We start from the raw sequence: 15,094 nt of genomic DNA on the forward strand, positions 1-15,094 counted from the left end.
TTTGGCCACTGCTCAGTTTTCTTCATGCTATCACTACCTTCACACTAGCTGAAGCACCCAGAACCATAGCTAATCTGACAGAGGGAGATGTCTAGTACTACACGAAGAAAGGCTATTTGTGCCATTGCCTGTGATGTGATACCTCCAGCCGTGCATCTCCAAATGATACTCGCTCTGCTTCCACCATATCATATTGACAGTTCACACTCCACTTGTTGTTCAGCTGATACCATATGAGAGTCTTTTTCCACCTGAATGCTAGACTGCTTTTCAAGTTTCTCTGTCTGGCTGAATGTCTGCAGTGGTGTTAACTCTGCCTAGATACAGTGTGTGCACTTGCACTGAATGGCTTTCAGCTGAATACTTCTGCTGCATCCTTAAAATATCAACATTAATTTTTAACCTTTAGGTCAACATGAACTGCAGCTGTACTCATCACCCACTTCCCGTTCTGTTTGTTAGAATGTAGTTTAGGAGCTGGTATGCAACATCAGTGACCTGACACCGCTCACAGCTTTATTTTAGTTCATTTTAGTTGTATATAGCCTTATGAACCATTTTTCCTATGTCAGTATGAATCTGCACTAAAATATGGGCTCAGGTACTATGCTCCAAACAGGCTTGATGGCTGCAGCTAAGAAACATCTCAGGTTCTTTCCCAGGGGACTTTCCTAGTGCTCCTGAACTGGACACAAACATCTGTTAGGTTTTTACTCACAGAAACCCAGGACTTGTGTTCTTGAAAGCTTCAAACCACATTTATTGTAAATTCATGGAAAAAAAAGTAAAACAGGGAGAGACCACCGGCTGGTAAACTGTTACCTCTCAGAGTGAAGAACTTGTCCAGTGATGTGCAATCAAATATTGAAAATATTATCTAAATAAGCAGCAGTTCCTCAATACAAATTTCATTAAATAAAAAAAAAATTATTTCCATATTTACAAATTACAAGGCAAATGTATCCTTAAAGCATTGTTTTGCATTTAGCAGGTTTATTTATTCAAAATAAAAGAGAAACGGTTTGTATCTAAGAGGGTACTTTGGAAGCAGCTTGCTAGACAGTCTATGTTACCATCAGTGAAGGGTCAAGCAGCCTCCCATCGACCACCGCAGTGCTCTGCTGCTTCTGTCGTCCAGGCTTTCACCGCAGGGCTTCTGGTACCTCCACCTACGAAATGGGGTGGGGTGGGAAGGGTTTTCATTACATTTGCTGTGCAGTCTGGATGGCAAAATTCCTACCAGAGACACACTCCCAAGAGCCCTGTGCTATGTATGCATCATCTCCCATAGCAAGCCTGAACCTGGGAAAGTACCCCACTTCCTGTCAAAATCACAGTCAAAGAGAAATCAGTGTGCTCAGAAAAGTCCAAGCAGAAGAAAGTCTCCTCCCAAGTGCTTCCTTATGCTCACATTTCTAAGAATGGGGTTTTTTATTAAATATACCTATACTAAAATTAATGGAGCTTGTTCTTTATCTATGGCCAGAAACAGGACCTCTTACTTACCCGCCTTAATTGCTTTATGCTGCTTGCCCGAATTGCTTCCATAAGGTTGTCATGGAGAGACCTTTGTGGGGTAGAGGGACGGGTGGAGGGTTGTGAACCTTCCTCTGATTTTCTGTCCGAGACTGATTTTAGAGAATCTTTAATTTCTTTCAATATGCTGTTCTCATGTTTTTTGCCTTTTTTGCCTTTTTTCTTTTTCTGTCCATTCTGTAAGGCTTTTCTTGAGTTTTCTTGCTCTTTGATTACTTCAGCTATATTCCTGGTTGGTGCCTTCTTCTCTGGAATAACGGGGGGAGGAGGAGGAGGTGGAGGAGGTGGAGGTGGAGGAGGAGGTGGGGCTGCAGGAACTGTAGGCTGACTTTTCACTGGTGGTGCTTTCTTAGGGAGATTTGGAGAGGACCAAGGTGAGTTCTTAGGTGACACATAAGGTGAGGACCGAGGTGTCCCCTTCTGCAAGGCTTTGGTCTTTGGATTGATGGCTCCATCACAGCCAGATTCTTGTTGCCGTTGCTCCTGCATACGCTTTTGCCTTTGCTTATCCATATTTCTTGTCAGGATACTTGTCATGCTCATTCTTGGGCCAGCAAGGTCAAAGTGGTATCCCAGCTTGACCAGAGTTGTGTTCTCTTTCAACAGTTTAACTATGTCCATTTCCACCTGGCTACCCATGATGTGCCTTTGATTGTGGAACCGCAGTTCTGTTAGAACCTTATTATTCTGCAAAGCTCTCATGATGGCCAGCACTCCTTTGCCTGTGATAAAATTTGACTCAATATTCAGACTAGTTATGTGCTGATTTACCTTTAACATACCAGCAATAGCTATTGCAACGCTGTCGTCAGCATGTGTATTAGCCAAGCTGAATGACTTAACCACTGTGTTGTCCCTCAGCGCTTGAGAAAAATGTATAAGCATCTGTGAAGTGATATTTTCAATGTTGTTCAGATTGACCTCTGTGGTGTCAGGGTCATTGCTCCGGACTTTTTCCAAAGCATCCTCAATAACTGTTGGATTCCCACAAGGGTGGATGGCACTGCTTTTTAAGCTCAGATTATCGGCTTCTTTTCCATCATGGCCATTGAGTAGGTTCTCACTGTCCTTTGTGCTGCTACACTTTCTGCGTCTTATGTGGTCAGAACTTCTGCCATCCTCAGGTCTTTTACTAGCTGCAGCATTTTGCTTTTCCTCATCCTCATCATCGCTCTCATCTTCATCTTCCTCCTCATCTTCTTCTTCTTCATCCTCTTCAGTATACACCTCCTCAGACACTTCACTATTGCTTTCTGTGAAACACTCTTCTTGGATGTCTTCTGAATTGTCTTCTTCTTGCTCAGCATCCTGGACAGGAATGTAGGTGTGTGTGTTAAACATAATTGCAGTAATGTAGCTGCTGCCTTTTTGCATAAAACCAATTATCTTGAAACTATATAGGTTAATGTTGAAAGTTAAAAATAAATCCCTAGAAACAGAGACAGAAGAACAACACCTAACACCTTTTTAATGTTATTTCTTTCATATTCTTTAGAAGACAATGTTCAGAATAAACTGGAACCATTGTACTCATGTCAGTAATTTCTGCCAAGAGAAAAATTGATAGATGTTGCAACATAGGCATACTTCGTGTTTTCTATGTATTGGCATGTCCACAAGGGATTTCATTTGGATCCTTGCTAGCAGAAACACAAGACAGCAATTTCAGAATGCACATGATCCATGAGCAACAAGTTCCTTCATTTCACAAGGATTAGACACCTGTGCCAATGCTCAGACTCCCTTGCATGTGTTAGCACATCTGAAAAGGTTAAAGACTGCCGTGATTTAAAGCACAAAGAGTATCTGCACGTGGAAACATGCATATTGACATAGAAAATAACACAGAATTGTAGGAGTCATGTCAAAGTCTCTGGATGCACTACGGGGGCTATGCACACTCAGAAGTTATTTGTGAAGAGAAGATTCAGACACACTCCCGCAGGTAACAAGTAAACAGATGTCAATAATCCCCAAATTTCTTCACGTTTCCCAAGAGCTAAGACTGTTGCAGGTCAGCTGTTATACTGTAACTCCTAGAATCATAGAATGGTTTAGGTTGGAAGGGACCTTAGAGATCACCCAGTTCCAACCCCCTGCCACAGCAGGGACACCTTTCACTAGACCAGGATGCTGAAAGCCTTGTCCAACCTGTCCTTGAACACTGCCAGGGATGGGGCAGCCACAGCTTGTCTGGGTAACCTATGCTAGGGCCTCACCAGCCTCACAGTAAAGAATTTCTTCCTAAGGTCTGATCTAAATCTCTTTTTCCTTAGGCGCCCACTGCGGAAGACACCCATTAATTAACCTTCAGCCGCTGTTACAACTCACTGCCTGCAGAGTAGGCTGATTGTTTATCTAAACCCCAGGGTTGTTTTAGTGTGTTTGGTGGGCGCCAAGAAGGCAAATTTGGAACCATTTCTCAAAGCTCTGCCTGGTACCGTTAACTGTTACAGCAGCAGAGGCAATTCTTAGTGCAGAAGCACCAGCAGGTCTGCACCGCAGAAAGATCTCACTCTCCACCTGGAGGACTCTAGAAGCATGGCAGGGTTGTATGGGCCATGACTGAACCCATATGCTATGACCAGTCTTAAACCTCTTGCCCAAAACAATTTCCCATGTCCTATTTTGTCTACCAGGCAAGCCATAGCATATGCCTTTTTATTTACATTTGTAAATGTTGTTTATGTAATTTTGGATGAAATACAGTCGTTCTGTGTGCACTACTTTACCAGCATTCACGTTTTAGTTCTTGTAAAGTACTAGAGAGTGTTTTACCAAGTGAGTACACTGCAGTGACACAGCAATTCTGTTTTGTGCTTCTGGAAAACAAAAGTTGCTAACATGACAGGCTATTTTTAGAAAACCTGTGCAGACTTAGATTTGCTTAATTATCTGGCTCTGAAAACACAAGGAAAGGTTAAAATAGTAGTAATGGCAGATTTCATGGTATTGCTTCACAATCTGAAGTAGAATTCTCTGCTGGGACACACACAAACCAGACATTAATTGTAATGTTTGCAGAAGCAGGACTCTAATGAAACAGGGCATAGAGCTGTTCCAGCCTGTCATTCTGAAGTGTTAAGTGCCTGAAAGGCTTGCAGGATCCAGCCCTGTTGCTTCTCCTGTGGATCATGTGTGGGAAGGCCCTTACTCTGAGTGATGCTGTGCTACATATAGAAACAGAGCTGTGTTTAAGCCAGGTTTATTATGAGCTTCAGATTTATATCTGTAGCTTCTATACATAACTGCAGGCTTTCAAAAGCTGAAAATATCAGGTATGCAGGAACCTGTCTGCATGGCTATGTTTTTATCTATATAGGAATACATACTACAGCCTTCAACAAAGCTACAGATGAGAAGTTGGGGCCTCTAACTGGACTGCTGATGTACTCCATGTTTTTCTTCTGAGGGACATTTCTGGGGTCAAACGGGGAATCCAGTTTCCTGTCACACACATTGTTTGGCATCATAACAACCTGCACAATAAGTTTGAAAGCAAGTACTCTTTGCAGAGCCATAGAGGTATGCTCTGTTATGGTGGCAGCATTTCAGTACAGAACTGCTGCAGGGCTACATCTTACTTTGCAGTAGTAACTGGATGAAAAGTTAGGACTGAGACAGTTAATGCAGAGAGGTAGATATCTCTAGAGGGCAAGTCATTCACCCTAAAAGGCTATCTGCAGGATGTTTGCCTTCTGGAAGGGCTGTTCTCTCATCCTAACTATAGAAGGAGTACAAACAGCCATCTTAGATAAGGCGTCTACCTGTCAGAGTTTGAGGGTAAGAAAGTTGCTTCCAAGAAACTCAGAAGGAGCTTCCTTACTGCCTTAACTGGAGAAAGCCCTGGTGCCCTCTGCATCAGTGTGTCAACATTTTCATATCTACAGGTGCATTTAGGAACTTTCTTCTCAGATCAAAAACCATGGAGGCTTTTGCAGGCACTTTGAGGTTCAGACAGAACCCACCATAATGCTGTATAGACATGGAAACACTCAAAACTGCCTCTGTGTAAGACACCAAACTAGATCTGTTCAGAAGGGTTTTTGGAACTGTCCAGGTTTTGAGTTCCAGGCTCAGCTGGAAATAAACATTAATCTTGCCATTGCCTCCCTAGGACTTGACAAACAGGGAGTGAAGTCAGCGTCTGCAAGCTGATACTAACGGTCTGATGACAGCTAGTGGTCTGTGCGCTTGCCTGCAAAGACATTATACCACCATTCATGAGCAAGAGACATGTCTAAAGAAAACCTGGATATTATTATTACTACTGTTATCTAATTTAACCCAGGTGACTTTGCTCCAGGAAACTATCTTATCTAATGTACAAACTGCAATTATTTCCCTGCAAATGAAACAAGCTCCTGAATCAAGGCTGTTAGAAGTTATGAGTTGTTTCGCCATGTTTGCCTTTGTTGTATTCTTTCCTACTTAAACATGGGAAAACATATTCTTATCAGGAGAGCCAGAGCTTGGTATGAAGCAGTGCTAAACATAAAAAAGCTATTCACGACCCTCAAGCCCCAGCTTTGCTTTGAAATTGCATGGAACCAGGGTGGAAACAGAACCCCTTTCTGATAGAGCTCAGTCTCACAAATTGTTTTAGGAAGAGCCCAGGGGATGCTGACAAGGATATCAGCTTACAGGGAGAGCACTTGTTGCCTGCTGGGGCTGAGCCCTTCACTCCTGCCCAGCTGCACTGCTCATTTGCAGTTCAGGGATCAGCTATTACTATTAACACTTTTATTTTGCAGGATAAATTACCCAGCAAGCACTAATGGGTTGTGGGGTTTCTTTTTCTGGGGGGGAGAGAGAATACAGATAAATGGTTCGGCTTACCCCAGGTCACTTTTAAAATAACTGACAGCTACCCTCTGACTACAGCTGCCAGAAGACTCCCGAGCCAAGGATCCTCGGCAGGAACAAAGCAACGTGCACTGCTGTCTGCAACACAGCTTCTGCCTTCCAGCAAGCATGAAACATGGCAGCCCCTTACTTGACTTCGGACGTAACGTGTATGCAAAACTGTCTTCCTCACCTGCTTCTCAGCAGTCAATACTGGGGTTTTTTTGAAGGAAGAAGCACTTTTATTAGCTTTTAAACAAAATCAAGTGTTATTCAAAAGCCCACATTGCTACCTGGCAATAAGTTCTAAGATGCCTTTCAAATTTTTCCTGTATTAATCATTAATGATAATTTTCATGGGATTTTCTTCTGTTCTCAACTGAGCATTTAAGATACCTCCAGATGGAGCAAAAGCTCCCTGAGCTAATTTGCAGGCACAAAAGCATGGCTAGCAATGTTCTTAGAAATGCTACAAGAGACTGAAAGAAAACAGTCAGCGAGAACATGCCAGGGAAGAACAAACCCAAATATTTCTAGGAAACAGCAAATGCCTCAACGTCTTACCTTGTCACATTCACCCAATCTCTCTTTTTCCAAGAGTTTCCTGGTCTCCCTCTCCCAGTAGGCCATTAGTGCTTCCCTGCTGAAGGTCCCTGTTGGAGTTTTCTCTGTCTGGCTCTTTTGCCGCTGTCCCACCGGCAGGTTACGGTCAGGCTCTATGTCCTCCAGCTCCCGTTCCAGCTCCTTGAGCTCCTCTTCAGTGAGAGAAGCGAGGAGCTCGTCTTCATCAATGTCTTCATATTTACTGAGCTCTCTTCTGTAGCCAAAGGTAGACATGGTCCTGCTTGGTCAGGCTGGTACAAACCTGCAGTGACTAGGCATTCAAGAAGGCTGAAGCAAGCAAGCAAGCTGTGTCTCGTTTGGTCAGCAACTGTTTCCCTGTGTTGCAGAGACACCCTTTTAAGAGTAGTCATCAGGGGCTTACGACAATGCACGGAGGGATGAAAGCATGCGCCGTTTTAAGCATCAGACGTCAGCTAGACATCTGAACAGCAAGAATGTCCCAACAGTAGTGTTTGCAGGTCCCTTAAAGAGGGGGATTATTGACACACTGGCTATGGCCATATTTAGAGCAGGCAGCCAGCAGGAGAATACCAGCCTCACAGACAGGGGGGAGGCAGCAAATAGAACCCTGAGTGCATTGACACCGATGTTGTGTCCAAACTGCAGTAGAGAATGAAAATCTACTTAATCCTGAGCTACCATGGGGGCTGTAAATAAAACACCCCTGCTGTTGTTCAGACTTCCTCTCATTTTCACAGCTTTCTAGCAGAACTGCAGTGCTATCCCACCAAGGTGCTTGCAGGAGAATGGGATCTGTAGGAAGGCTGGTTTGTGGCAGCACCTGTGGGAGCATTGGTCCCGCAGTGTCATGCCTTGCCTGTAACAAATCACACAACTGGATTGTTTATTAATTGCCCTTTGTTTTTTCATGGATGATCAGAGGGAGAATCAGCCTGACATGTCCATTTGGAGCTCCAGAGAGATTTTCTTTCACGCAGAGAACTGTGCTCTGCTGGAGAATGTGAGCAGATTCCCCCAGAGCTTTAGAGGGAACCAGCCCTGGGTGGGCAGCGGGGCTATCTTCATCGCTTCTGACACAGCCTGGCAAATGAAGGCCTCTAGTGGCTATTTTAGTTATGGCTGTTCCTTGCTGTGGCTGATTAATGTGCAGCTGGAGAGTGTCCTTCAATTCTTAATTTCAAATGTGTTTCTACATTCATTTCTGCTAATAAGTGTTATAATATTCTGGTATTATTTTTGTAGACAGGTATATTCCAGTGTAAGAAACTACAGAATGAAATGTTAGACTTCACTTCTTTTCTCTAGAGCAGTGAATGACTGTGAACTAGCAGTGTTTTCTGAAACATGCAGCAATATTTGGTAACCTGTGTTGTGAGAGAGGGGCAAGGAGAAGAAGAGAGAAAGACAGAGAAAAGGTTGGTTTTGGTACCAGAAAGAAGGAGCACATTTATAACAACACATAGCAACCTTATTAAATTACAACACACGGTGGATTATATTTTAGATACTCAAGGCAGTATTTAAGGGAAATGGGACTGAAAATAATTTGAAGTATTGTCCTTGTCCAACATCATCTTTTTTTAGTTAGTACCGATTGGGTACCTGAACTTACGTATGATGTTTAGCCAAATTGTTCGATTGATTTTACTATTCTGCATATTGCTGGCAATGGAAAGAGGAGATTGAGCATGATTTTTATAACAGATTTGATAATAAATTTACATTTTTCCTTTGATAATTTTTCTATATCAATTTCATGCAGTTTGTGTTGCTCAAGAAGTAGGATGAAAGCTTACAAGCTTGCTCTTCCTTAATACATGAAATACATTCATAAAGCAGACTAAAGAATATTGTGTATCTTAAAATAAACTAAACATTTGCAGGTCATTTACATTGACCAAATTTTTGCATAAAAGAATAAAAGGAGGAAGATGAAAAACAGTTTGGCTTATGGAGCTAAGAGTATTACCTTCACGTCATGAGACAGTGTGGTGGGACACCTGTATCTAAGCAGGAGCTCTATTCACTCTTTCAGCTGCACCTGTAGAAATCATACTTAGGCCAAATCCTGTAAAATGTGAAGCATCATGAAAAAACAGGAAGTACCTTTTGACTTTTAACTTTGCATTGTGGACTCTGACGTTGGCATTCATTAGATGTATATAACAGAACTCCAAGCAATTTTATTTCTTCAGTGTGTCTGGGACAATGGTTCATTTTGTTTTATCATTGGAGTTAGCCAGAGAAGCAGCAGTAAAATGTTACCTTTCTCGGGCACATTTTTGCAGACAATATTTTGTTGCAAACATTTTTAGATGAAGCTGGTTAGAAAATTTGCACTGGACAGATTTTCTGTTGGAAAATGATGATTGAAACTGAAATTCTTTTAAAATGTGCTATATTAGTACAGCGTTGACATGTACAACATTGATATGTACAACATTAAAAGCAAAGACATGTTGTTCAAAATGAAATCTGCTCAAATATAGTTTCCCAGAAAATCTGGAATTTTCTGCTTTTCCTTTTTTCTTCAGCTATAACAAAATTTGTAAGTCTTGGAATTTTCCTGGGATGGGAGTTGTCCTGGGTTCAGCAGTAGCAGTCATTTTTCTCTTTCTTGGTAGCTGGTGCAGTGCTGTGTTTTGACTTTCGGGCTGGGAACAAAGCTGATAAAAATGATGTTTTGGTTTGGCCAAGGACTTTGTGAGCCTCATGCTCTGCCAGGGAGGGGGGGAAGCTGGGAGGAAGCAGAGACAGGACACCTGACCCAAACAGACCAAAGAGGTATTCCATACCACAGCACGTCATGCCCAGGATGTAACTGGGAGTTACCCGGAAGGGCTGGGATGGCAGGGTTGGAGGAGGTATCGGTCGGTGCTTGGTCAGGTGGGGGGGCGGGGGGGGGGGGGAGTTATCGGTCAGCTGGTGCTGAGGTGTTGTATTCTCTTCCCTTGTTATTTCCTTTGTCATTATTATTGGTGGTAGCAGTAGTGATTTGTGTTATACCTTAGTTACTAAACTGTTCTTATCTCAACCCATGGGAGTTGCATTCTTTCTGATTCTCCTCTCCAAGGGCAAGAAGAGGGGGGGAGTGGGTGAGCAAGCTGTCTGTCTGGGGTTAAACCATGACAGGAGTTCATAATGCAAAATAAAAACTTACAGATACTTCAGGTTTTCTGTGTATAACTCAAATTTTCCAAACTCAAAGGAACTTCAAAAGCACTGTGCATTACTCACTTCTAAAATAATATTCCAAAGGAAGATTTAGTCCAGACATTGGCAGCAACATGAATATTACTTCAATGCTACTCCTTGCTGAGGCATGATACAACTCTGGGCCAGGTCTGATACTTTTCTGCATATATAAAGTCAGTGATGTCCATTCCAGACATGAGATAGGATGATTTGAAGATATGACTAAAGATGGACGAGGTATTTTATTGTAAATGTCTCTCCTGAAGCAAAAGGTAAATTGGCACAGTTAGGTGAGGATATGAGAGGCTTGGGTCCTTTTCTGATCCTGTGTTACTTATGGTAGTTTAGGAAGCATTCTTCATAGGGGGATGTCAAGGGTGGAGACCCATGAACATCCCCAGAACCATTTTAATAAAAGTAATGAGGCTGTAGCACATGGCAAATTACACACACACCAAAGATGCTTAAAAGCTATACGTAAAGCTAACTACTACAGGTCAGAAAATGCAGGGATAATATTTGCTCTTGCCTGCTGATGAGCACTAAAACACAGTCCTTAATTCCATAATTCTGTAATCATATACTTTGATCCTGGACCCATGAGTCCCCAGGACCTTTACTCTTGGCTCAGTGTACAGGAGAGATCATGCATACTTGAAAAACAGCCTTTCAGCATTTTGTTTTGCCCCTGTTCTTCAGCATATCAAGACTACCAATGGCTTTATACATCCAGTGGCCCCTTCAGGAGATGTGAAAGTGTTACTGCCTTTGTGAGGAGGAACAGCAGAAGCACAGAGACCTTAAAACTGAGGGTACCCACTAATTTGGAGTTTAGGATTCCCTTTTGGGGAGCATTTGGCATTATGCAGCACTTCAGCTTACCAGGGCTCAGTTCCTGTGGGCACCAGCTGGTGCTGAGGTTGCCCATCACTTCAACAGTTCAGATCACAGGTTGCAACTTCCGAGAGGAATTCTGCTGCAAACACAGGAGTGATTGTGTTCTCTTATTATCAGCATTGCCACCTGGAACCTTTCCTTCTCATTCCACAGTTCTATTTCTCAGGCATTATACATGTTGGGATTTCTGTAAAAGCAAGCAGTTTGATCATCCTGTTATACATCCCAGCCTATGGGCTCAATCACACATTTTAAGAAGAGACCATGTGCTACTGAGTTGCCACAGTGCATTACTTCTGTCACAGCAGGACAGAGCAGAGCATGAGCCACGTGTATTACATGAGGACTGGTTTATACTGGATACATTGAGCACGTTTCAGGATGAATCCTTTGAGGTGCTTGGCACATCCAAATAGAAAACCCAAACTCACCTTAACACCCTGCTGAAATCCAGCATGCAGGGAATACACCATTTCATGTATAGGCCATGAAAGCCCATCACTCAATCAAAGAATTATCAAAAAGTTTGCTCCCTTCAGGATCTGGGCTAAGATGGGAGAAATGAAAACTGGGAGAGCCCATTTTATAGGCACAGGATTCACTCTGCCGTTGTAGATACTTGACACCTAGGTTCAAGTGGGATGGACCTCACTCAGCAGCAGTTAAATTGAAGACCTTTCAATCTTTCCTAGCCTGGCTGATCTGTTTTCTCAGTTTTAAAAGAGGAAACCCTTCTAAGTGCTTATATTGCCTTCAGTGTTTAAGCATCAGTCTAGGAAACTTTGTTCTGTTCTCATGTTTCCACACTTTGGGCACATTGGTCCAGTTGCAGAAAGGACCGAAGCGACACGTGCTGCGTGGTGCTCACCCCCAGCAGGGCAGAGCCCACAGATTAAATCTTACTTCCATCTGGGTGAGTGCAGGGAAAACTGCAGGCAAGCAAAGAGAGGGCTGCACAACCTTGTCCTCAGGCATGGGACACGGCTGGCCCTGGGACAGTGGCTATTTCAGTCACAGCTCCTGAGGACAGCCTGTCAGACAGATGCATTGGCTCATACTGAGCTGCGGTCCCACGCTGCAGGAATGGGTCCAATTGCCATAGAGCACAGTAAAAACAATGCACCACAGTACGCTGGGCTTTCCCCATCTCCCCTGCTGCTCTTCTGCCTGCAGTGCTTACTGCTTTTGCACCCCTCATTCTTCAACCACCTCCTTCCCTCTTGCTGTCCCCTCATGCAAGCCCCAAGGCATCAGCCCCTGAGCTCTCCCACCTTCCCCTTTCCTGCCTCCTTCCTGCTGTGCTGCCTTCTCCACCCCAGCCATGCAGGTTCCCCTCGCCTGCCCTCCCTCCACAGCCCTTCACTGTCCTCATTACCTCCTCAGCCCCCCCCTCACATGTCCCCTCTCTTTCCCCATGCTCCTTGCTGCCTGCTTTCCCCTTCCAGCCTGTAGCAATCAAGATATGAGATATGTGTGTGTCTCAGTTTCTGTATGCTGCTCGCACAGCCCCAGGTTGAATGCAGGGTCCAAACCGGCCTGGAGACCCAAAGGGTCAACAAGCTGGCACCTAAGTAGTACTGCAAGGCAGACTGATGGGACAAGCTGCAGCTCTTTTCCCTGGGGAGACTAGCGTAACTTGTGAAAATTGTGCACACCATACTGTTCCTGAAAAGGATGTGTCATCACCTACATTTAACAGTGGTATCAGCAGAGCAAACGGGATAAAGCATGCACTGAAGGCATCTGAAGGATCAACTTTTCAGCTGCTTTTCTCTATGCCAGATGATTCTGTTGTCCAGTCCATCACCCCTGGTGATGCTGTAAACAGGGAGTCACACAGGATAAAAAGACCTTTCCTTTCATCCATGCTAGGGAAACAAAAGGTGGGTGAAGTTTAAAGAAGATTCTGGCCCAAAAGCAGTCTTTGGGAGTCAGACTCAGCATCCTAACTCAACTTAGCATACCCCAGAGTACCAAGAGGGCAGACGCCAGGTCCAGATTGTATTTTAACAACTCAGACCCATCACAAACAGCGATCAGCTTTCACTCAAAAACACGTGCCTGTAGGCTGCCTTATTGCTCAGATTAGTTTTGAAAACAGCATTCCAAACGGCTGCTGGAGACACAACCAGAAGACTAAATACAACACTGTATACAAACAAGCCGTGGGGCAACCAGTAATCTAATGTATTTTGATGGCAGGGGTGTTTGGGTTGCCTTGCTTATCAAGAAGACAGAAGAGTCACAGTGAGTGAAAAAGTGAATGAGCTCTGACAGTGCTGCTGGTGGGAAGAGCATTAAGGATTCATCTTGAGACTCAAGAGGTTGACCTGGCTGCTGGGAAGCACTGGGGAAGAATTCATCTGGGTGCCAATAAGAACCTTTCTGGACTATCAAATTCCTCGGCTTTTGATGAAAAGAAGGAAAACCGACTGCCACATTGCACTTGGTATCCTCCGTGCATGGATCCTGAAGGTCTATTTGATTATACAGAGAGGCATTCAGCTAGGTGCCAAGGGTGCAGCAGACTCAGGGTTTATTGCCACTTTTGCCTACCTGAATCATACTAAGTTAGGGAAGGCAAGGGGGACCAATAAATTTTACTGAATAAATGTCATTCCCAGTTTTCTTTCCCTCCTACACAGCCAGTACTTTTTAATAATCTAGTGTCAGTACAATGCCATGTTCTGCAATAACAGCGCATGTTGAACCTGCTTATCTTTGACAGCACAAGGTAGTCCTGCCAGTGTTTTGCTCAGAGCGAGTGCTTTTCCACATCTCTGCAGACTGGCCATTTCCACAGTGCCAGTTTCTGGCACATCAAAAAAATGACCTGCTTTGTATGCAGTGATCTTAATGCTCCTGCTTTCATATAGCTGCTCTCATCCCTCAGGAAGAATCTGAGTGTGCTTTACAAACATTGCCAACAGATTTACAAACTATATATAGAAACCATTTCACTCGCTACTGATGTACAGACATAGGGTGACCACAGCAGCTGTTTGGAATGACATCGCGATATTGCTCAACAGCTTTGGACAGGAAGCAGAGGCCACTGTATTGCAAAGAAAGTAGCAGAGGAACTGCTGCATGCACAAAAAAATGTGGGAAGTGCAGTTTGAATGGGACGTGGCTTCAGCAGCTGCAGTCAGCCTATTCTTTCCCCAGAAAGCATGATAAAATACATCTGCCAATGTAAGGATTCTCTTATTTGTGGTGGCATTTGCAAATACACCAGAATTTGCATGTCTAGATCAGGCAGTTATTGAATTATAAGTGATTGTAAAAAGTGCATGGATTTAATCTTTTGTTAATGCCTTAGTTCCAGACAGTTCTCCCATGTAGTTTAGTCAAACCTACAGTTTGTCATTCAGATAAAAAACTGCTCTACCTCTATACACAGGGAGCAATACAGGTATTTAAGGCTTCTGTATTTAGCATTTCCTTGGGTTTTGTCATGCTTTGTTTCTTTTTCGACGGTGAGCATTTATTAAGATTTTTTTAAAAGGCGATCCCAGCAATATAAAGAAGTGATGTTATTCATAGGGAATTAAAAGCAGCAGTACTCACTAATCCTCTATTGTCTTTATGTCTGTTTTTTAAATAGTCTGTATTAATGATTATGGGACTTCTGGGCACCTCATGCAGAATATGCAGACAAAAGGCAATGTTTTTTTCCCAATCAAAAGTAGAGATTACTACTGAAAATGTGAATTTTGAAAATGAAATGTAAATACCTCCTACATGGAGCGAGAGCTACACTGTTACAGCAGTCTTATCACTACTAACCCGCTTACTGATGTATTTTTACAGCTCTTCAGGAGAACCATGAAACACAGGTTCCTAAGGGAATATTTCTCCTGATCCAAGTACTTCTTTTACTGGTGTGAGTGACACTTATGGGAGAATTTCAGAGAGAAAATGCTTCCCATTGCAAAATTTACCTGTAAATATTTATACAGTAATTCAGTGCACTTACCCATGTACTTCTCCCTGATTTATCCAGCATTTCTCCTAGTAAAGAATTGGGATGGGT

At 43.2% G+C, this 15,094-nt stretch overlaps 1 protein-coding gene across 1 annotated transcript; it reads right to left on the bottom strand.

Annotated features, from left to right (window-relative positions):
* Nucleotides 1–731: 731 nt before the first annotated feature.
* On the bottom strand, nucleotides 732–7,489 carry LMOD2 (leiomodin 2). Its single transcript, XM_061372966.1, has 3 exons — nucleotides 6,946–7,489; nucleotides 1,507–2,844; nucleotides 732–1,169 (listed from the first exon to the last, which is right to left on the bottom strand). Exons 1-3 carry the CDS (start codon nucleotides 7,216–7,218, stop codon nucleotides 1,143–1,145), a joined length of 1,638 nt encoding a protein of 545 aa, XP_061228950.1. The 5' UTR covers nucleotides 7,219–7,489; the 3' UTR covers nucleotides 732–1,142.
* Nucleotides 7,490–15,094: the final 7,605 nt, after the last annotated feature.

The sequence above is a fragment of the Neopsephotus bourkii genome, unplaced genomic scaffold (genome assembly GCF_033783945.1).
Source record: "Neopsephotus bourkii isolate Nb327-2 ecotype Australia unplaced genomic scaffold, CSIRO-AGI_Nbou_v1 NB_1624, whole genome shotgun sequence".
Classification (NCBI taxonomy): Eukaryota; Metazoa; Chordata; class Aves; order Psittaciformes; family Psittacidae; genus Neopsephotus; species Neopsephotus bourkii.

Excerpts from the sequence above, each read along its gene's own strand:
- LMOD2 (XM_061372966.1), bottom strand. The coding sequence starts at position 7,218 with ATGTCTACCTTTGGCTACAGAAGAGAGCTCAGTAAATATGAAGACATT. Across the intron at positions 2,845-6,945 it reads GATTGGGTGAATGTGACAAG|GATGCTGAGCAAGAAGAAGA; the intron begins GTAAGACGTTGA and ends ATTCCTGTCCAG. Across the intron at positions 1,170-1,506 it reads GCATAAAGCAATTAAGGCGG|GTGGAGGTACCAGAAGCCCT; the intron begins GTAAGTAAGAGG and ends CCCATTTCGTAG.